The sequence below is a fragment of the Thermobia domestica genome, chromosome 17 (assembly GCF_964235325.1).
Source record: "Thermobia domestica chromosome 17, izTheDome1.hap1.1, whole genome shotgun sequence".
Lineage (NCBI taxonomy): Eukaryota > Metazoa > Arthropoda > Insecta > Zygentoma > Lepismatidae > Thermobia > Thermobia domestica.
Window position 1 is genome coordinate 26,360,754 of NC_137470.1, and position 24,138 is coordinate 26,384,891.

General features: G+C 35.5%; 1 protein-coding gene across 1 annotated transcript; it reads right to left on the reverse strand.

Moving 5' to 3' along the window:
* Window positions 1-16,771: 16,771 nt before the first annotated feature.
* Window positions 16,772-22,954, reverse strand: LOC145673966 (uncharacterized). The gene is made up of 3 exons (XM_081743786.1): window positions 22,858-22,954; window positions 19,402-19,550; window positions 16,772-16,969 (listed from the first exon to the last, which is right to left on the reverse strand). The coding sequence occupies exons 2-3, from the start codon at window positions 19,525-19,527 to the stop codon at window positions 16,772-16,774; spliced, it is 324 nt and encodes a 107-aa protein (XP_081599912.1). The 5' UTR covers window positions 19,528-19,550; window positions 22,858-22,954.
* Window positions 22,955-24,138: the final 1,184 nt, after the last annotated feature.

The following is a 24,138-nucleotide window of genomic DNA, read 5'->3' on the forward strand; positions in this document are numbered from 1 at the left end:
TCAATAATGAAAAAGTGTTAAGTACAGTCAAATCAGTTGACGAATAATGAACATAAAGAACATAATTGTTTTATATATACAATTCTTTTGTATATTTATACGTGTGTGTTTGTGTGTATTGGTAAAATAAGTCATGGTTTACGTCTAATAATAAGAAAACAGTCTATAACATGTCATGAAATCTCAAACGCCCTTCAATCGCCCCTTTTTGTTCCAAGCCTCGTTTAGAAAGAAAACGCCTGTGGGGGCGTTAAGCCATTGTTAAGAACCAGTGACTTAAATAATGAAAATATTTTCCAGATTCTCATCATTATTCCGAATAATCAATCTCTTTATAGGCTATATTGTTGATAGGCACGTAGCCAAGGGGAGGGTTCGGACCCCCTTGAAGTTTCACAAAAAGGAAAAAAAGTATTGAAAGTTTGCGATAAATGGGAATTTCTTGTTTTATCTTCATTCTTGTACATTTTTAGAATACGAAATACCAGTAAATTAAATACATTTAATAAATACCTGCAAAGAAAAGGAAGAAATGAAATGATTACTTGTTCTGTATTGCTTGGTATATAATGTGTTTCTATGGAGTATCTGATACGTTTTTATTATTATTATTATTATTATTATTATTATTATTATTATTATTATTATTATTATTATTATTATTATTATTATTATTACTATTATTATTTCTCTGTGCACGAAAACGCGTACCAATGAGCGAAATATCGCGCTAATACACTTACGTTATTTTTTATTTTTGTAAATAACCCTTTAACTTTTTCCTTCTATTTCCAATATTTATATATTTTCAACCCATCAAGTCTTTTCTTCTGTTACGAAATAAAATACTAAAGTATTTAAAAACAGATTTTGTTCGATTTAGAGATGGAAATTGTACAGTAATTTGGCTGTCCGCATATGTACATCTAAACCCGATTACCGTACGGATAATATAATAATTATATTAACGGATAGTAATTATATTAAACTTTGTAAATTTGCCCCTAAAATTAGACTAAATTTACAAAAATGTCGGGATATTGGGGGATCCGGACCCCCAGGACCCACTCCCTGCGTGCGCCCCTTGTCTTCACAATCCTGAGTTTGTCATGTGATGTGAAATTGGTCATCTCAAAATTTTATCTTGTAGAACACGTTATGCTCTCCTGGTCTGTAGTTTGAATACATGTATCAATGTATCAAGTTCGGATACATGAGAACTTATTTGATTTGATGGGAATTTAATCACTATATATTAAGCACTTATCCAGGTTTTCTTTTCGCGGGGGGTGACAAGGGGAAGTCTCGTAAGCACCTAATTCTAATGTTTTAAAATATCAATTTGTTTTCAAAATAATAATAATAATAATATAATGCAAGAGTTCTATTCTTGCTTAAACTTTTCCTTACTTTTCATTATAAGAACCAGTTTAGTTTGAAGGAACTGTATTGTGGCACAAAGAAAGTCAAACAAATATTTCCGAGAGATATGTAACTGAGGAAAATGTCTGCGATAGCATATAACAAGAATAACAAGAAAGCACTGAGTGTATAGTTCCATTACATTTTCAGTTGTAAACAGAACAGAAACGAAATTTTAATCCTATTTAAAAGTGTTCTTTTTTTTTATTATTCCACCAAGGGGCAATGGCATCACGGTATGTTCTTAGACTTAAAAGAAGACGAAACACATTGCCCAAAATTTTGACAGACTCGAAGTAATTTGAAACAAAAGAATCTCAAAAGCGTAAAAGTATGTTTATTAAAAACGTGCTTCAGTTTCGGAGGGGACATGAGCCCCCAGGTCCCCCCTGGATACGTATCTGCTATATATGCTTGCTGTGGTGGAAGCTTCACGTTGATCTCTTTCAATAGTTTGAACGGTTGTTGCCACAATTCATCGATGGATACAGAGAAAAATATATAGCCTTTCATATCACCCTTAAAGATAAAGTATCTGTATTTGCTAATATCTGTATTTGCTAATGTCTTGGCCTCAGATACGTACGCAGGAATTTATTTTGGGAGGGGTCCAAACCATTTCGGAAGGTCCGAGGTTAAATTATATTAAAATGTGTAAAATTGCCCCTAAAGTTAGACTAAACTTAGGAAAAAGTCGGAATTTCGGGGGGTCCGGATCTCTAGGACCCACCCTCTGCGTACGTCCCTGGGTAAATGTATGAAGAAATTTTAGAAACTTTAATTGAAAATTTCAGGGGTACCCTGTAGAGATAGTAAATTCTGAAATAGCCCTCGATCAAGCCATGAAAAGTATTTTTTGGAGAAGGTGTACTTGTTATGTACAGAAGGAGAAGGTGTACAGAAGAATGTTTTTTCTGCCTTATTTTATCACACATGTAATTTCGTTTACGTTATGTTGTTCCTCCATGCATCAATATCCAAACTTCCCCAGCAAAAATACAGAACCCCAGACAAAATTCTGGGAAAACCCATGGTTGGGGCCGGTGCTGGCCATACACCGTCGTCTGGTTACTCCGGTTTTATATATATCATTTGTTATTATTTATCAAATTTAATAAAATTTTAAAACGACAATGTAAAAAAAAAAAAAAAAAGCCATAGAAACCTCTTCTGTCGCCTTGAAATACAAAAGCATCAAATACGCATTGAAAGGTTGGGATTTCAAGGAAAAAGAATGGCCCAAAAACTTGTCTTGAGAACCAAGTAATTAGAAGAACATGTTTGGTAGCAGCAGTCTATATCTATAGCACTAACCGTGGCGGGGGAGTTCTTTCAATGGTGATTCACCCATCCTTCTGTTCAACGCGCGGTCAGTATCTCTCCCCGTGTAGAAGCTGTCACTCACTCCAGAAAACTCGTCCTATAGAGCGGAGATGTTCATTCTTCCTTGACGTACCTCGCGCTCACTACTACCCTTCTATCCTCTCTACACAAAGATATACACAAAATACAAATGACAGGAAAAGCAATCGGCAACTGTCACTCAGCATTCACCGGGCTTGTGACCGTCAAGAATGTGTAACACAGTGATTCTCAAACAATTTGCCTCTAGACCCGCTTTAGAAGTCAGTAAAAGTTACGACGCCTCCTCTTTGTATAATACTAATGTCACAAAGTCATTTACGAATGAATATTTTTAAACTTACAAACTCCTTGATATTTTACCGATTTTGGGAGTTGTTACCAAACAGTTTGAGAAACACTGGTACAATGTCTTCTTGGTTGCTTTCCCAGTTACCTGGGGTAGTCAGACTAGCGATTTCTTTATTTATGCTAAAATACAAATAATGGTATGATTGTTTGGTTATTCAGCGCAAGAATACTGTTACTACATTATAAACTACATTTAAAAACTTGGAACTTGGAAAAAAAAATAGTAAATCAAAATATTTACGATAAAAGAAGACAAAACGAACGCGCAATACCAAGCAATGAGATTTATTCATCACTTTCAGTAAGGTTGAGTCATAGTAGCGAATGAACGTTAGGCTACAATTTGGTTTTCCCCAAATCATTAATCCCTTCATGAACATTGAAGATCTTTTTCCTGTTTTCGTCAAAATACTACAAATTTTCTCACACTACTGACACTTGTAGTACATTCTTTATTTTAATCACATGAACTCATTTTATTTACAGATACTTTATCAAAATGAGATAGTAGATTTTGTCACTCGCTATAGCTTAACATATACAATACATCTAATTTTAAACACACAAGCACAATATGATGCTGCCTGATTGGTTTGTGTGCATGTGTCTGGATAAATATAGAACAAAAAAATAGACTATACTTATGGATTCAAGTTTCCCTTCAATGTTAGTCTTGCTCATGCATGGAATATCTAAAATGCTGCGTAATTCTTCTAGGTGAGAGTAACCACTTCCTATAGATACCGTGGCCCAAACTGCTGACGTATTAACAGTTGACACTTTCGTTTTTGAGTCCAATTTCTCAGTAGAATGGCTAACTTCTCGGTTGCATGCTCGACATTTGAAGTACAAATAACTAACAAGTCCTAGTCGCCGTTCTTTTATAAAGTCCAATTTACCACCAGTGCATTTCTTCTATGGTTATCTTGAAGTGTTAATGCCCATTGAAGAAAATGTTCCAAGTTAACAATTCGATAGCCGCTTGGGACGCCATTTCGTGTCACATTTCCACGCTCAGTCTCAAGTATGAAAGTTTCAGAATCAAAGCTGCAAAGAAGAAACAAGTGAGTATCGTTCCACAGTGTGAAACTACGGTAGACTTCCAAACTATACAAATTACATAGTAAAACTGGAAATAGTAGAGACCGGAAGCAGTTGATTTCTACCACTTCCGGTTTAAATAGAAGATTGTCGAAGGAGATTGTACCTATTCTTGGAACAATTAATCGATTCTCAGAAACCTCTTGTCGATATCTCTTACCGTTTTTGAGTTATCACAAATACTGTTGAAACCGGAAGTGGTCGATTTGTATAGCTTCCGGTTTAACTTGAAGATTGGTGAAGGATATAGGACATATTCTTAGGATGCTGAATCGATTTCTGAAAACTGCTTGTCGATAACTCTTACACTTTTATGTTAATGAAAATCAATATTGAAACCGGAAGTAGTAGTGAATTTCTACCACTTCCGGTTTTAGTGGAAATACAGAAGTCGAAGTGTTTTGTTTCTTTGACACCTTGAATCGATTCCTGAGAACCGTTTGACGCTAGCTATTATCGTTTCTGGGTTATGACTATTACTGTTGAAACAGGAAGTGGTAAAAATTGACCACTTCCGGTTTAAGTAGGAGGTTGTTGAAGGAGATGGAATCTGTTCATGGGATGCTAAATCGATTCCCGAAAACCACTTGTCGATAGATTTTACCGCTTAAATTGTATGAAAATAGCTCTTACCGTTTTTGCTGTGATACCTGTTGACAGACAGACAGATAGACAGACGGACGGACACAGGCATTCTAAAGGACTTCAATTTCTTATGCATAGCATAGTTTGGAAGTCTAAAATTAATCCAGAAGTCTCAGAGGCATCATTGGGATACAATGATAGCTACGTGATATATATAAAGACGTGCAGATGGACGGGGGTCTATGGGTCCATACCCAACCCATCCCAGAAAATTCTGAGCAAATGAAAAAAAATACCTCTATAGAAAAACAAATAGCAAATTCCACATTTTAGAAGTTGGAAAAGTCGGATCTCACTGAGAAATTATTTTTTTTATCATACAACTTTTGTGATGCAATTATCATTAGAGCTGGTAATTGCGCGTCAAAAGTTTTTTTTTTTTTTTTTTTTTTTTTTTTGCGAATCACGTTTTCGGACGTTCATAATGCTATTACATTTTTTTTTTTACATTTTTACATTTTTTTTAGTTTTTACCAGGAACATAGCCAGAGTTCTGATTTGAGTGGGGGGCATATATACTAAACTAGTAGTATAAATAGAAAACTAATATTTTTATACTAGTTTAAATATTTGGAAGGCAAGTCAAGATTTGGACCCCGTGCTCCCCCTAGCTACATCCTTGGTTTCTACACAACTTTTTTTCCGCTAGAAAGTACCCAAGTGAATTAAATAGCTGCATAAATTGCTTGCTATAGTACATGTAAATAAATTTTAGAAAAAAATCATTCGTCATAACCTACGATGCGGGGGCTTGCGAATATGATTCCCGATGTGAACACTTGGTCGACGTTGAAAAAAATGGTGGATCAAGACGACTAAAACTATAAACCAGATGAGAGGATAGAGACGCATGCTAACATGGAGAATACACTCATTTGTAGCTACAATATATGAAATGCACTATTTTTCGTAGTGACTCTGGCGTTTTTAGCATGCCTTGAAAGAAAGAAAGAAAGCGATAACAGATACCCTACTATGGCACCTGAAATGCCCGCGGCTGAGTCAATACTTAGAAACATTTTGGCGGAACAAGAATGAGGAAAACCAATCCGGCAGGAGGGGGAGTACAAATGACATGCCAATTCCAATGTGAAAACCCTCTGTGCAGCACAAATGAAAAAAAAAAAAAAAGTCTTATCAGATTCCCTCGTTTGCTTGCTTCTTCTCAATTCTTGGAATTCTAACCCGAAGCTAGTCAGTCACGTGATGTGCAAAGCAGAGAAATTCTTGGTTCATCTGCTTGCCCCACCGTTTTGCGAGATAGGATGTACTCATAACTGATAGATGAGACTTATTATTATTATTAATTATTATTATTATTATTATTATTATGCAAACTAATGGAATAAGGGGCGGGACAACTTCACACTTACCCTTCCGACTTTGAGATTTTTCACTTCAAATCGTTAGTTTAGGTTAGTTGCTAAAATTATTTTCGAAAGAGTTCTTTTATACTAGAAATAAATTAGGGAGAGGAGGGATAGTGTGAAGTTGTCCACCCATGAACAATTCCATATAGTTATACTGCATTATATAACTAGTTGCTCGTCAGTTTACGCAGTTCTGAAGCTGCCTATCTCAGTTTTGCAAAAGTGAATATTTTATTTGACAAATATGTTTGAGGACCAAGTGGCTTGTAATTATAATCGTACTTCTTCTCTTTAATCAACATCATATTCGTATACATCGCTCCTTGTCACTGGTACCCTTGTGTGGTTCGCAGTGAGAGAGTATTAAATGTAGTACAATATTCCGTCCCAGTCTAAATAGTGAGTCAATATATTACAGATTGTATATAGAAACTGGTAGGTACTGAGAACAGATGCTAAACAACGAAAATAAAACATAATTTAAAAACAAGAGATACAAAAATAATGTAAATATACATTAAATAATAAGTGAAACGAATATAAAGAGTTATCTACTAACATACTCCAGTAACACGAAGCTTATATATATATATATATATATATATATATATATATACATAATCTTACCTTTCATCATGCTGTCTTGAATCTTCACCGGTTCCTTGTTCTTGATAACATGGAGAAGAATCATCAACAGAAACAACAATTTCAGTTTTGCGACATTTAGCGGCGGCTGGAGCAGATTTTGAGGGTTTATTTCATTTTCTGGTTTTTGATAAAGGTCGTTTACGAGCCATTATGTATTTGAAGTATATCAGCTCACGCCTGATTGGTAACAACTTCAACTCGTTAGCTACACTGCGAAATTGGTGATAGTAGGACCTTGTAGTTGTAGAACATCCCGTCGAAAATGCGAGTGGCGCTAGCGTACAGATGTTCCTTTTAAAATGTTAACACTTTGCGCATTTATTCTCGAAATACATAAAGTACGTTGGTAATACATGATGAAGTATAATATCCAGATGAAGAAGACATTTCAGTGCTTAGAACGATATATAAATGTTGAAGATCGCTGGCCTCTTTCGACAAATATAAGTAGTCAAAAACCGGACTTGCGCTGTGGTGTGCAGTTTAGTTGCATTTTTTCATTCCAATATCTAGTTCTTAAGATAATTATAAACAAATCAAGCTTCAAGAAAAATTTAATACCATTTCATTCTAATCAATAATAATCAGGGAATAACATATTCAAGTTTCGGAACGAAATTTTTATTAATTATTGCACTAAATTGGAACAAATTTTTAATTAATTATTAATTAATTATATAAGCGCATATTGATTATATCAACATAAAATTTATCATTACTACTATTAAATATATTGCTATAATGTTATATACTCAGATCATTTCGATAAATTGCATTCTTTAGTAATTCTGAGTAGAGTGCCAACGCCCTTAATCAGCTAATGATCGCAAAACCACAGAAGATTCCTGCTTTTCGGGACTTTCTAGAAACGTATGTTCTGGATATTATATAAGCATTGAGATCCGACTGAATTGTGTTTATTGTAGCTAAAGAAGACCACATTACTTGATATGTAAAATTATTATTATTATTATTATTATTATTATTTATTTATTTATTTATTTATTTATTTATTTATTTATTTATTTATTCAAGGAAAGGATATAAGGAGGGGTTCGGGCATCCAACTACTAAGTCTCATCAGCCCTTAAAGTGAGGCTAAGACGGAGGAACGAAGTTCGCCTGCCCTCAGATAAGGTACTACCCAGGCATTTATCTGGAATAGCTGAGGGCGATCAGAGCAGGCTAGGGTTCGTTCCCAAGCTCGACCTACCCAAATGCCGCATGGGTGGCAGATGCGTTGAGAAATAAAAGTACTTCAAAGACGCAATTACATTCTTTCATTTTACGCCTCGAAATGTTCAGCTGACCCTCGTAGATCACTTTACATGAAAATGAAGTTGCACCAATGAAGCTTCTAAATTCTTATATCAACGTTATCTATAGCCATATTTTTCAAGCAGAGACAGAAGTGACGAATTGCATAATGTAAACAAGTAAGTATTATTCCACAATTTAAAGGCACAGTATACTTCAAATATACAAATGCAATAGTAAAACCCTGAATCAATTTGCGAAAACTGTTTGAGCTACCTATTACAGTTTTTGAGTTGTAGTCCTTACTGTTGAAACAGGAGGTAGTAGATTTCTACCACTTCCGGTTCAAGGAAATGGGATCTAATCTTGCGATGCTAAATTAATTCCCAAAAGCCGCTTGTCGATACCACTGACCATTTCTTATTTATGACCATTAATGTTGAAACCGGAAGTAGTAGTGAATTTCTACCGTTTTCGGATTTAGTATAAACGCATGAGTAGAGATGGTTTATTTTCTTGAAATCGTTAGTCGATTTCCGGAAACCGTTTGTCGCTAGGCATTACCATTTTTGAGTTATGACCATTAGTATTGAAACCAAAAATGGTCCATTTCCACCATTTTTGGTATAAGTGAATGGCTATTGAAGGAGATGCAACCAATTCTTTGGATGCTGAATCGATTTCCGAAAGCCGTTTGTCAATAATTCTCACAGTTTTTGCTGTGACAGACCAAAAAAAAAACTTTAAAACTCTCTCTATATATATAAAAAAAAACTTACTTCAACCCTAAAAACCTGGTTTAAACCATAGAACTTGCTTTCTAGTTAGTACAGATATTTTTCTAATCTTTTTTCATATTTTCCTAAATGATATGTAAAAAAGAAAGTCCATCTTTAGCGTAGAAACTTTTCTTTCCTTAAGCAATTCGTTTCAGGATTTCCATGAACTTACTTCAATAGAATTAATGAAACAATTTCATCAGTTAATTTTACTCTGGATGCACACTTACGTTAATTGTCAAAGCATAGTAATACCCTTTTTTGGGGTCACTGTTTAAAGGTTCTGCTTTGTTACATACTTTTACACAGGGAAATGTTACGTACCGTTCTTGTACTGTAGGAAATGAAACAGTCGACCGTCAGAGTTTCGTTGTTTCTTCTTTTTCGTGGCAACGTCAAAAAGTTTTGATTTTAATACTGGGAAAGTTTCAAATAAGCTGATTGTGTTGTCTGAGTACATGTACTCATAGTCCTTAAGGAGCTGGAAAGAAAAAAAGTAATTATTTTCATTATTGTAGTAGCTAATTGCAATATAAATTAATATTACTTACAAAGACATTAAGATATATTATCATTACGGTGTTTCGCTGCCAGTACCTGAGCTAGTTAAAGAAACGTGCCTGAAGAAATTACGCCTACTTTGTTAAAATACAGAATACTAGTATGTTTGATTCTTTCTTGCTTACAACAAAAGGCCTGCCATTGAGTGAATATTGTATATCTTTCCACATTCACTAGTTCGACAATAAGAAACATTTAATAAATGATGTTAGTAAGCATGCATCCAAAATCTAAATGAGATAGATATGAAATTTATTCCAATGAGCAATCCTGCGAGAAATACTGATAGCGAACAACAGAAAGTGGATGTTATAACACGACAAGAATACCTTGATATATTTCCAAGACCAAGTGAAAAGTGTATGGTTACTTCTGTTAACAAATGTTCTTTTATGCATCATTTTCTATTACATTTTTAAAATTAAGGCATTAAATACATTCAATATTAAATATAAGTCCAAAAACCTCAAGGTATTCTAATATCAACTTATCCCGTTTGTCGTGGATGTCAAATAGAAGGAAGACGTGTGGTCATTTATGCTTCCCTGTGTGTGGTCATTTATGCTATTATTTTCTGTTGTGCTTACTGTATACTGTGATTGGCAGAGAAGCGGGAGGTGTCATAGTTGAATTTTATGCAACTCTGTTTCAAAGTAACTGTTTATATAAGGAGCCTGTTTGATTTCTGCTGTTACGACTAAAAGGGAACAGTTATTCGCCAATGGGAATGTCTCGTCTAACAATCATTAACGGGGAAATGAGAACATCTTTAGGGTAGCACGTATGCTCCTTGCTCTCTGGTACTATATTTTATTAGGTTTACAATAAGTTCTAAACCTATATTTAGTCACAAACACCTTTGTTGGAATTTAATATCCCAAAATGCCATTATGTAAAAGTTATTATGACAAAAATAGCCTATGTGCGCAGGTCATCACTATTGGAACATATGTATTAGGTAATTTATCACAAATGGAATAGTATTGTGCAATCAGAGTTATTAGTTAACTATATTTCAAATCAGAAGTAATTAAAGGTATAAAACACATTCTAAATTTAACATACTAACATTATATGTTCCAGCAGTGGTGAGCTTTTCTGCTCTAAAACATCTCAATAGCTCAGGTGTAAATTTTGAACGCCTTTCATTGCAACGTCCTTAAAGCAAAATAATGAAGACATTTCCTATTTACATTTTATATATATCATTGCAGTGGCATTCATTAATTACAAAGTCATTCTATTCCAATTTTTTGACCGGTAAGAATATACACTATGTAAATGTAATATATTTATTCCCCTATATGTGAATCTAAAGTGCGTTAAAACCATTTACATAGAATTAATCTTTGTTACTGAAGGAGAACAGAAGTTCATAGACAATTTCTTTGTTCCCTTCGAAACACGTGCCTTCTTATATACTCTTTCAGCACCAGAAACCTCCTAGGTTCATGTATGCAGGAATAGGTATAATACATTAACGTAGTGTGTATTGTTGTCGGTTGAAAAGCTCTGGTAGGGTGAATTTGTAATTAGTGAATACCACTAAAGTCTATAAATACGCGTAAAATGTAAAAAATAAACATCTCATAGTATAGCTTAGACATTTCGACGAAAGGCGATCTAGATTTACGAGTGAAATATTGACGACCACGTTTCGAGTAAAAGTACTCATTACTAATGGAACACAAAGTTATTATATTACAATTCAAATGGTTTGTAACATGGTTTTCGTTTCTGCTTACAAAAATGGCGTTTGGTACTAGCAAATTGATCTAATACCTATTCAACTTACCCAGGATGTCCATAAGAAACAATGTGTAGCTTACCAGACAATACCCCAGAGGCTTCTTCAATACTTTAAACTCCTGCATGTATTCTTGTATTGTCGGTCCGTCAGCAGATAATATACGTGATAATCGTGCACATGTAGTCAATTGCCATTTCTTCTCAACTGTCTGCCACGGTTCGGTAGAGTGTCGCTACCACTGCAAGCAGTCTTCAAGATCTATATCATTGATCTCAATTCCAGTTTATAAATTTAATTCTGTGCAACGTTTTCCCGGAGTACGCTGTATTTCATCGGTTGTAGTTGATGAGGATGAAGCTGTTGAAGACCTACTAGAGTGAATTAAACCATTAGCTCTAGCTTTTCTCTTTAAGTTATGAATCATATCAGGAAGCTTTCCTATGAGTCTGTTCACCATACCTCGTGAACTTTCTGCACACACTTTGTTGAAATAGACTGATGTCAGCTCTTTAGGAAATACTTTCTTTATTTCCTGTGTCCAATACACGTAAGTGGAAGTCGTAATATGTTTGGATGGATCGTCCCTTAAAATATGACTACAAATTAGTTTAGTCAACGTTCGCCGTGCTGACACATCCAATGGAACTGTTCTGTCTCTTCTAAGTAGACACTTTCCATCAAAGGCATCTTTGAGAATGTCTACAAGTTCCTGCAATAAACAGAAGTACACCGTGACCTTAGTGAATTAGATTTTTTTATAATGTGTTATGCTATCCCTATTCATGTTCACTCTACAGTGTTCAGTGCTGTACAAAACTATCTTTCGTTGTAATCAAAAGTATCGGGACAGGCCAGTAGTAACGAAATAGGTGGACGAAAGAAAATTCAATGTTGCTAGTGAGTATTAATAGAAAAACTGCATTAAAGGGCTTACTGCCATTACAACAGCCATCTTTGATTCCTCCATTTTGGACACCACGTAATATTTTTCAAATGGAAAAGTTGTATGATATCAATTTAGACTAAAAATACTTTCAAACGAGAATCTGAACTCAAATTTGACCAATCACCATTCGTTTAGTATAAAATCACGCGTAACGCATTCCTTTAAATATATATCGTCGTATGAAAAACAGAGGAACGTAACTCTATTTTTGTATGTTTAGAGGAGAGAGGAGAAAAAAGTTGTTTTTCCCAAACAATTGAATCGTTGAGCTCGAAAACCGGTCATCTCCATCCAAGCAAATTTCAAAGGAGTGACAAACAAAACTAAATGAGTCAATATTCATCCGACATATAGGGCTGTTTTAATTTTCGGACCCTAGAACTGACATTTGTCTACTTTCCAAAATGAAAATAAAACTGTATGTCACATATTGATGTGTATATTGATACGTATTTATATATTATACATATTGATTAATTTAGTTTTGTTTGTCACTCCTCTCAAATTAGCTTCGATGGAGATGCCGGTTTTCGAACTCAACGATTCAACTGTTCTTTTATTAAGATGGTAAACACATTATTGCATAGCAGACAAGTCAATGACAAAGTCAGCTTCAATAACACTTTAATAACAGCAAGTGGGGCTTTCAGAATTATGTTCATAATCTAAGCAAACAAAAATTCCATTCTTAGAGTTACGTTCCTCTGGTTCTCATACGACGTTATGTGATATCAAAAATGGAGGAATTCAAGATGGCTGTCATAATGGCAACACTCCCATTTAATGCAGCTTTCCTATTAATACTCACTTGCAACATTGGATTTTCCTCCGTCAACATATTTCGTTAATACTGGTCTGTCCCAGTACTTTTGATTAACCCTATATAAACATGGGCCCCAAAATGTTTCCGTTCAGAGTCATATGCTACACAAAATTCCAAAAATTATGTGTCAAAACGGTCTTGCTTGAAAACTATTGAATCTACTGCAAGTTCAAGCAAGAACAACGAGCGAGAAGTAAATGTATAGTGATACCCAAGAAACTATATATAGGGTGCGGCAGCGTTCATAGCGTAATTTGACTTGCGCAGTACAATGACGTACTGCATGAATGCGCGCCAGCTCGTGCCGCATTCGTGTCCTAATGAGCTGTCATTTCGAGTGTGACAGTGATATGGAGCGGTGGAGTGCACAGCATCGTGCTTTTGCTGTTGAAAGTTATTTCAAGAATAACGACTCTGTTATTGCTACCCAGCGTCTATTTCGGCAACATTTCAACTTGGGACGTCATGGGAAAGTTCCAGGTGGACGGACCATTGTGAGGTGGGTACGTGCATTTCGAACAACAGGTTCTGTTTGCCACTGCCGGGAAGAAATGAAAGAACTGTGCGGACACCAGAAGCCGCGGAAAATGTTCGTGCTGCAATATTGCGTAGGCCAAAAAGATCTGCTTGTCGTCATTCGCAAACTGTGCATATGTCCGGTCACTCATTCAGGAGAATATTGCACGAAGATCTCCATTTTCACCCATATAAGTTGCAGATTGTTCAGGAAATTAGGCCTCGCAATTGGATTTCACGAGAAATATTCTGCTTAACCATGTGTGATCTCCTTCGCCAAAGTCCACAAATGTTGCACACCATCCTGATGTCAGAGGAAGCTCATTTCGAGTTATGTGGTTCAGTGAATAAACAGCATATGTGTTATTGGAGTGATGTAAACCCGTATGAACTGCACATCAAGCCCTTGCACAGTTCTCGTGTCACAGTATGGTGTGGAGTTGCTTCCTTTGGAATTATTGGCCCTTTCTTCTTTGAGGATGACAGTGGTGTGGCTGTAAATCTCACCAGTGAACGCTACCTAAAGATGCTGCAAGACTTCGTTCTTCCCCAATTAGATATAGTCGATGTGGTTGTGGAACAATTATGGTTTCAACAAGATGCAGCGCCCTCGCATACAGCCAAACTTTGCATGAATTTCTTGCGACAGACATTTCCAGGTAGAGTAATTTCCCGTTTTGGTGACATTTCCTGGCCGCCTCGCTCACCTGATCTTTCATGTGCAGCCTTTTTCCTTTGGGGCTACCGTGTCACCATTCCTGAGTTGAAGGATCGCATCAGAACTGCCATCGGCAATGTCCCAGGGAATACATTACGCCGAGTTATGGAAAGCTTCCAGTGCTGCCTAGATGAATGTGTTCTGCAGAGGGGTCATCAATTGACAGGAGTCATATTCTAAAAGTAATCCACGCAATGGGCAATGACTTACACATTAGTAAATTGCATACCTTTAACTATTAATTGACATAAGAGGTAATACATAAATCACAATTACTGCCTGATGGTGTTTTGTTAATATCCTACTATGAACGCTTCTGCACCCTGTATAATTACATGATTTAACATTATAGATGTATTGTATCTAATCACTTTACCGATTATTGTTCTCATAAATACTTTGGTTCAATTATCAGAATGCCTACAAAGAGAAATGTATCCCTACAACCAGCAACTTCAATACATTCTCTAAAGGGATCAACATTTGCGAGCGTTTCATAACTCTATAAATTTGAACTTCAGGCACTAAGGCCTACGAGCACTCTATTTAAGGCTTCCATACGTCCCAGTTTTACCAGGACACGTCCCGGTGTCCTGAAGTTTTTTGCCTTGTCCCGGTTTATCATTAATTGAAAATCAAAAGCTTTCACAAGATAATGAAACCGACTTATACTTTTTACATTGCAAAACCACGCTGAGAAATTGTAACTATCATTCTACTTGCAGGTATCTGTAATTCTTCAATCTTCATATTTCCAAGCTTTCAACTCATCTTTGGAGTCTTGGTCATGGTGCTTAAAAACAGGAAGAAAAAGAACAAAACCGTCAAGGAATAAAAAGGAACAGACTTACCAAGGGGAAGAGCTGTGTAGAAAACGCGTTGTGAAATGCATCAGCGATCTGCAGATGTTTTGAAGCAAACTAAAATATGGCGGAGTCAGTTTATGCGTTTTTACTGTTTCTGTTGAAAGGTTGCCAACTCATGATATTTGTATTATCATGCTAATGCTGGGAAACTTTTGTGATACCCTCCTCCCATTCGTCACTCACCCATCCCTTGTCTAGATTTAATTTTGTTTTTGTTTTCAACAGAATAAATAAATTTTCAACAACCGGTCTCTCTACTTCATTTCTAACTCCAAATAAAATTTTTCAATCTCCTACCCTGTGTTGCGTTTCTTTTAAATGTTTCGATAAACCTGACACCGGATTTTCCGCTTTCGAATTCGTAATGTGTTCTTCTACTCGGACTTCTAAATTTCTTTTCGTTTTGCCTATGTAACTCTCTTGGCAACTGCATTTTTTTTTTGTTAATACCTGCTTTCTCATTGGAATCTGTGCAATAACTTAAATTGGACGATATTCTTTTCTAGACTGTACGTAAACCGTATTACGTGTTGATTCTATTTAGTGCAGAGGTCAGTCTAGGAAAAATATGCAATCATACCCATCCCTTATCCTTCATGTCGGTTTCAGGTTAATCGGAACTAACATTCTCACTCCGCCATTCTGACTAACAAACTGACTCCACCATATTTTAGTTTGCTTCAAGAACATATGCAGATCGCTGACGCACTTGACAACGTGGTTTCCACATAGCTCTTCCCCTTGATAAGTCCGTTTCTTTTCATTCCTTCATGTTTCTGTTCTTTTTCTTTCTGTTTTTAATCACCGTGATCAAGACTCCAGGGGAGATTCGAAAGCTTGAAAATTTAAAGATTCAGGAATTACAGAAGCCTGTAAGTAGAATTATTCTTTTTGCTTTATATTCGGACAATGCTATAGGAGCACAGGTTCAATCTTAATTTTACAATTATTCTAATCGTTGCTTCACCGGATGTGCCATCATGTTAAAAATGAAGGGGATATTTACCAAACGACGACTGATATTCAGTTGGGGCCCGCAGTGTTTAAATCCCCCAAACTGTCACTCTTATTACGAGAGTTTAGAATGGATACCCCGTTCTCCAATCAGAACACGTCGTGTAACTTGTATGAGAGAGGAAAGAGGGGAAAACATAGCGAATATTTACTAGTTTGTAAGATGTATTTTTTTTTCAGAATATGGTATCCTTAACTCTATTATGAAAATTGCTTTTTAAAGCTGCATTCCTGTTATTTTAGTTTATCGTGTAAATAAATAACAGTAATTAAACCCCATATTTAAACTTTGTTTCATATCTTTGAAGTTTCAAACATATTTCTTACCATCTGTACTTATTTTAAATTATATAACCTTTCTAAGTTTTTAACCTAACGTATCAATAGTAACAACGATTCTTATATTTAAATCAGTATATGCAGGTAAAACAATTACCAAGTTTTCTTTCGTATTCAGTTGTTCATCCATATCACCCTGTGAGCTCTCTCGTGGCTAAGCGGTTAGCATACGCGCATTTGGCGTGGGAGACCCGGGTTCGATTCCCGGCGGGAGCTCATGTGGTTCGGATTCCACGTTAATCAGTAGGTCCACGTCTCATATAGCCTCGCTGCTGAAAGGGACGCTAAACTAAAATCAATCAATCAATCAACCATATCACCCTGTATATGTTTATTAAAGCTACAATCTGTTCCTGAATCAGAAATGCTATTCTCTGGCATACAACTGGTGTCTCCCTGTGATTTTGTAGATACATCTGAAGCGGGTATTACAACTATATCAGCACTGTCAAACTCGAGTACGTCTTCTGATGATGGTTCAATATCAGTAATCTCCACTTCCTGTAATATGTAATTTGGTTGAAATTGTACATAAGACATATTTCTTCACTAACACGAGAACTTTATTTTGACATCGCGCTAAAAGATACTATTTAGAGCACGTATAATTATATAATACTACAATATAAGTAGGTAAAACTTGGTATGTTTTTATTGTATCCAAACAATTATATGAAGCATGCATTCAATCAAAATCAACATTATGTCATTCATTTAACTATTATTGAATTACAAAGTATTGAAAGTGAAAATTTGGAGTTTTACGTCTCACGGTTATGCCGGTTAGGCTAAAGGAGACGGTAATGATGAGTAATTAATGAAATGGTGGAATGAAGAAAGTGGGAGGAAACGAGAAAACCCCGAGAAAACCCACGCACTCGGTGTTTGTCCACCACAAAGTTCACTTGGCGGGAGCAGGATTTGAACCCAGGACCCCATGCACCAGAGGTGAACGCTCTACCACTGAGCCACCGCGGCCCTACAAAGTATTGAATTTCACTTTAGACACTTAGAAAGAAACTATAAATATCGCAAAACTAAAGAATACAAAGGCTTTTGTGAATTGTTAGAGTCGTCAAGTCAAGGAGACTTAGGTGGGCGGGTCATGTAGCTAGAATGGAAGAAAGTAGAAACGCTTTCAAAGTCTTGACTGGAAGACCAATCGGAAAACGACCATTAGGAAGACCTAGGTGCAGATGGGAGGACAATATTAAGATGGATCTCTCAGAGATTGGAATACAAAGTAGAAACTGGATGCAGTTAGCTAAGGATAGAAGTCAGTGGAGAGCTTTTGTGAACGCGGCATTGAACCTCCGGGTTCCATAGGCCATAGAGTTAGTTAAAGAATACAAATCACTTGGAGGTGTAACAAAACATTCAGACAATTTATGAGCAGTGCTTGTTTAAAATTTTGTTCGCATTGAATTATCTCTTCTTGTGCCGACGAAACCTACAGTAGACGAAAGCTTCAAAATTCTACGATAGTTTTCGCAATACTTTTCCTTCCTTGATTTTTACATTTTAAAAACCCACTGTATCTTTTAAAGATTATATATAGATACATATATATATATCTGGTGGAAAGGTTAGGTTAGGTTTTGAGTTTAGCGTCCCACAGTTATGCCATGTTGGCTAAAGGAGACAGACCTACTGGTTATAGTGGAATCCGAACTACTTTTTCGTTTAACAGTACCCCACTGGAAATCGTACCAGAGTCCACGCGCATCAAATGCAAGTGTGCTAGCAACTAGACCCAGTGGTGGTCCAACTGGAGGAAAGAAACGACCTGCCATATGTTTTACAGGAACATGCATTGACTTATCCTCAATCTTTAGTTGTGTACTACTTAACGTACAAGTATTTATTTAGCTAATTTCGTTGGGATGGGGATGAGACGTTTATGGTTACAAGACTTCTAACATTGTAAAGGAGAACACATTCGGTTGGCAACAATGTTAGTTTGGTGGTGTTAGCTATTATGCCAAACAATGTCCTGCCGATATTTCAATGGTGTAATATTTCGGAGTTTAGTTGTCTATTAGTTCAAAAGTTACGACGTCGTAACAAGATAAAGGATCCATCCTGTATAACTAGTATCTCTATGAACGTAATTGTATATATACAAGAGAGTGTCGTTCCACAGTATGAAACTACAGTACACTTCTAAACTACGCAAGTTCATAAAATCCCGAATCGGTTTTCGGAAACCGCCTGTAGCTAGCTATGGCCGCTTCAGAGTTATGACTTACTGTTGAAACCGGAAATGATCGACTTCTACCACTTCCGGTTTAACTTGGAAGTTCTTCAAGAAGGGGGGAATGAATACTTGGGGTGCTGAATCGATTGACGAAAACCGCTTCTCGATAGCTCTTATCGTTTTAGCTGTGATACCTCTTGATAGACAGACAGCCGTTCTATAACACTTCTTCAGAGTTTCTACAGATCTGGAAAAATCTATTTCCCTGACTTCTCGCTGACTTTTCCTGACCTGACCTTTCATGACTGGTGTCAGATAACGCTGGCATATAAATAAGGAATAAATAACGGTGAATATTTAGATATAAGAACATTTATTCTATAGAGACAAATAGTAATCAATTGCTCATACGTACAACAAAAAATAGAAATAAAAAACAAATAGGTATTATAATGGTTGGCTAAGCTGAAATTGGTGTACAATTAATGTTAGAAAAATATATTTTATAAAATTTCCCTGACTTTCCCTGATTTCCAGTCTTTTCCCCTGACCTGCAACATTTTCTCTCAGTTCTCTCTGAGAAGTAGGAACCCTGTTCTTACACTTATGCATAGCATCGTTTGGAAGTGTAATATAACTATACGATACCTTTAAATACTTCGGAAGCTTTGTCATTTATATACTTCAGATATGTTAGTAATGATAAAACTACGAATAAGTAAAATATACAACTAACCGCAGAATCACAGTCTACTAGTGGATGCATATCTTTCTTCCACATGTTCGAATGTTTCCTGAACAATGCTCTGTGTCCCACTTTTGGAAACAGAGAATTTATGTCTTCGCCTTGGAGCATGGCCATTATGTTGCTAGTAATTTCATTCTCTGGAAAATATATTAAATAATTACACTTCTGTAGGACAAAATAAGACTGCAAGGTGTGATGTGATTACGGGGGCAGACTACTAAAAATGATACAAAAGCTAACATATATTCTTCTCCCTTTTTTTCGTAAGTGGAAAGAGATAATGAAATGTAACTTACCACAATAATAGATAATGTTATTCTACACCCGAAATATGAATCGGAAGAATTTTCAGTGTTGCCATCCATAGAAATTAAAGTGTGGCCAGAATATGAATTACCCAAAAATCTAGGTTAAGGCAGGACTAGAAGAAAGAACTCAAGGATATTTGATGACTTATCATGTACTGGTTCCTTGTTAACTACTTTCTAAATAATATTTGTAATTATTTTGTAATAAGCTTTCTGTATTTGTATTTATTATAAATTTTCTGTATTTGTGTTTATTATAAAGTTTATTAATCATCTCTGCCGATGTTTGAATGGTGCAAAATTTCAACGTTTTCTGCCTTAGTTTTTCAGATATTTCCAGATAGAGTTTTAAATGCCTCACCCTATATATAATAGTAGCTTCACATACCCACTTCGCTGCGTCTGACCAACAATTCCACCCTAGTAAACAGAATTTTCGAAATTCTCATTTTTACTAAGATATCAAAAACCACTGAAACACGTGTCAATTTATTTAAAATTAGAATTCCAAATACACAACTTCAAAATTTCTAACTTAATGGCCCAAAAGGGTATTCCGAAGAATGCTAATGATTGGGAGAAATGCCCATCTTATTAAAATACTTTCCCCTCTTCCTCGTCGAATTTCCATAAATCATTCCTTAGAGATACTCTATGTCACGAATCCTACGTCCCTTCAAGTTTCTAAGTTAAGCAATTTCCATCTTATTAAAATATTTCCCACCCCATTTTCCCCCAGCCATCCTTTTGTTTTCTTCTAGGCAATATGTCAAAAAACCCCGAAGCACGTGTCTAATTATTTTAAATGAGAAGTCCAAACCCCAAATTCCATGTTTTTAACCTTCAATGTTTCGACATATCGATATTTTACTATAATACGAACACACACCTCTCTTCATTTTCTTTTTTTTCTTCCCATTTTTTATAAAATATAATAAAAAACTGAAACACGTGTCAAACTGCTTAAATCAGAAGTCCAAATACAATTCGTCAAGTTTCTAACCTTAAAGAACTAGGAGATACGGCCATCTTTACAATATTTCCCACCCCCCTTTCCCACATACCCGCCGAATTTCCAGAAATCCTTCTTTAGGCACAAACCCTATGCACTGACCAAATTTCAAGTTTCTAGCCTAAGCGGTTTGGCTTGTGCCAGGGTCAGTCATTCATTCAATCAGTCACTCAAGATTTTGCATTTTATACATAAAGATCTGATATTGACCCATTGCACGATGGCACCATACTTCAAAAGAGGTTGGTTTTAATCCAAATTAATATTAGCTTTCGTATAAAGTAATTGTATCACCATATAGTATAAGGGAATCATTTAAAAAATCACTCTCCATTATAAAGAATATTGTATGTACACAGCCTTAAAATTTGTAATAATTTCAAAATCGAATAAACTAAGTTGAAGGCTATGAATTTGTACTACTTCCGTTGGTAATGAGTGTTGCGTCTCAAGCACTTACAGCAAAAGCTAATAACTACCATGAGTGCTGCGTCTCAAGCACTTACAGCAAAAGCCAATAACTACCATTATCGAGCATCGAACATATGAACCACAGTGGGGACTTGTGGTCTTGCACTATTAATTTTGTCCTCTGGTTATTATTTTGACTGACACAGCCACAACAAGATTTTAATAAAATCTATTTAAACTTTCACTTATTAAAATTTAACTTAATTTTTTTAAATATACTTTCAATATTCACACTCTAAAACTATAGTATGACTTACTGAAAGACTTTATGCCTAATTTCTACCATCTTAAGACGTATAGTACGTATAAGAGTTAAATAACAATAAAATACATTGCATTAACACATTTAACATTACTAGATCCTAAAGACAACTTTCAACTTCATGTCGTTTAGCATTTATTAAAAATTCAAATTGTGATAAAATTTAGTTGTGATTAAATTTACACTTGTTGATCTTCCAATTAAGATTTAAGAAAAGCAATATTAAATTATTAGAAGACTAACATTGCCCTGCAGACAAGTAGGACAAATTCAAAGAAACAAATTTTATCACATGACCTCACTTCACTCCCTTCTTCTTTGCTCCTCCGAGTGCGAGTTATTTGTTAGAAAATCTTGTTTTTGAACAACCATTCTTTAATCTATCAGAAAACATTTGAAGAAATCGGTGTATAAGCTGAATTTGTTACATGAAACCTTTTATCTAAATTTTTCTAAATGATTATTGTAAGCATTACAAAAGATTTTTTTTTTTTTTTTTTGCGCAGCGATTTGACTCTTCATTATACATGTAGTAAAAGCTCTGTTATTACAATTTTGCGGCTATTTACTGATTCCTTAATTTTAATATTAATAAAAGGAAACAGCTACTATGGAGGCTAGTCGTGAATGTATCATATCGAATTAAAAATCTGCGGAGAACACATAATAACATATTCAATTTCTACAATATTTATTATTTTTATATCTATACCGTTGGAGAAGGTAACTTATATTATTTATTTTCATTACTTTTACTTTCGCATTCTCTGTTTATTTATATTTCTTTTCAACACTCACATTATACCTAAGCAAATAGACTATTGACAAAAAGCTTCAGACTCTCCGCGCTCTCGGTCCAGTCGTAGCGTTTTAGCATCTTGGAACCTGAGAGGATGCAACTTTTGATAACATATACACTGGTTAACTCATTGTAGATTTACTACCGGTATTTTATATTTAAGTCACAACAACTTTTCACTTGCACTTACTAGAATCTCATAAAGATGCATAAGCTATTGAACATTTCATGGAGACGGTTAATTATCAAAGCTGCAACATCGTACACTAACACTAATTTTTATTTAAATGAAATCTCTGAGTTTTACGTCACACGATTATGCCGGTTAGGCTAAAGGAGACGGTAATGATGAGGGATGAATGAAATGGTGGAATGAAGAAAGTGGGAGGAAACGGCAGAACCCCGAGAAAACCCACGCACACGGTGTTTGTCCACCACAAAGTTCACTTGGCGGGGGCTGGGATCGAACCCGGGACCCCAAGCACCAGAGGTGAACGCTCTACCACTGAGCCACCGCGGCTCCCTTAATTTTTATTTAATAAACACGGAGGAGAGGAAAGGACTCAAAGCAAAAGGGGAGAAAATACAAAACCTGAGACTTTCTATCAGTAAACGAACAGATTCACATTATGGGCCTCTTCTATATTCGCTTTCTTTTCATATTAAACGCAAGAATAAAACAACTCCTAACCAAAATTGACACTTTACAACACAAAGATATATATATTAGCTGAACGTACTCGATTCGCTGCGTCAAACAAAAGAGCCCCTTCTACCATCAGTGTTGCTAACAACCTCTGAAGAAAAAAGGCTAGATGGCCCTAACAAGTAAGCTTTTTTATGCAATATATATATATATATATATATATATATATATATATATATATATATAAAACTAGATTTTGAGCTGCTAACCTAAATTATAGATTCTAAATGCCTTTTTGTGTGTGGGATTAAAAGTAAGTTATAGTAAAATTTGAAATGTTGAATTTTATTCAGTAAAGACTAACAGGTAACATATATGACTCTCAATAACAAATTACTTTGTGAAAGTGGACAGCCAGAATTATCAGTCGAATATAAATAAATCATAGATGACGTCGCAGCTAGCAGAGGTGTGGAACTGGATGCACCGTCGTTGGATGCGTATTGGTTGTGTAGGCTGGAGGGCGCCATGGTTTAGTGGTAGAGCATGCGCGTAGCCTCTGGTTTGATCTTAGCTCGTACCAAGTAAGGTTTGTGGTGGACAAACACCGTGTGCGTGGGTTTTCTCAGTATCCTCCCACTTTCTAGATTCCACCATTTCATTCATTTCTCATAACCAGTTGTTTTAACCTATGCGGCGCGGCATATTTGTGGGTCGTAAAACTCAAAGATTTTTTTTCTTTGTGTAGGCTGCCATTCTCCCAATTTTCAGTAGTATTTCTTTCGACAGATATAGTCCTTACAACAGTATAATTTTTCCGCAGACCCACACGAATCATCATGGTTGCATTGAGTGTTTTCAAGCTAATTAGAAGTCCTATTTGTTTCCTTTAATAAACTAAAACAATCTCCGTAGCATGAAGAACCGAAAAAGTTAATAAATTTGTATGAGGAAACTCTCATTCTTGCAATGAAATGCGAAATTTAAAATAATTTAAATGCACTTGACCGTTACGGGAGTGACATTAAAATTATTTCTCAGTCGACAATTATTGTTAAGTACCTGTAGAGCTGTAGGTAGGAAGAGAGAAGAAGAAAAATTAAGAGTTTGTTGCGTAATAAAACACCCTTTCATGGGAAATCAATTAATGCGATTGTATATAATGACAAATATTCTTCTCTTTTTATGTTTACACTTTATTTTCAAAGAAACAGCATTTTTAGAATT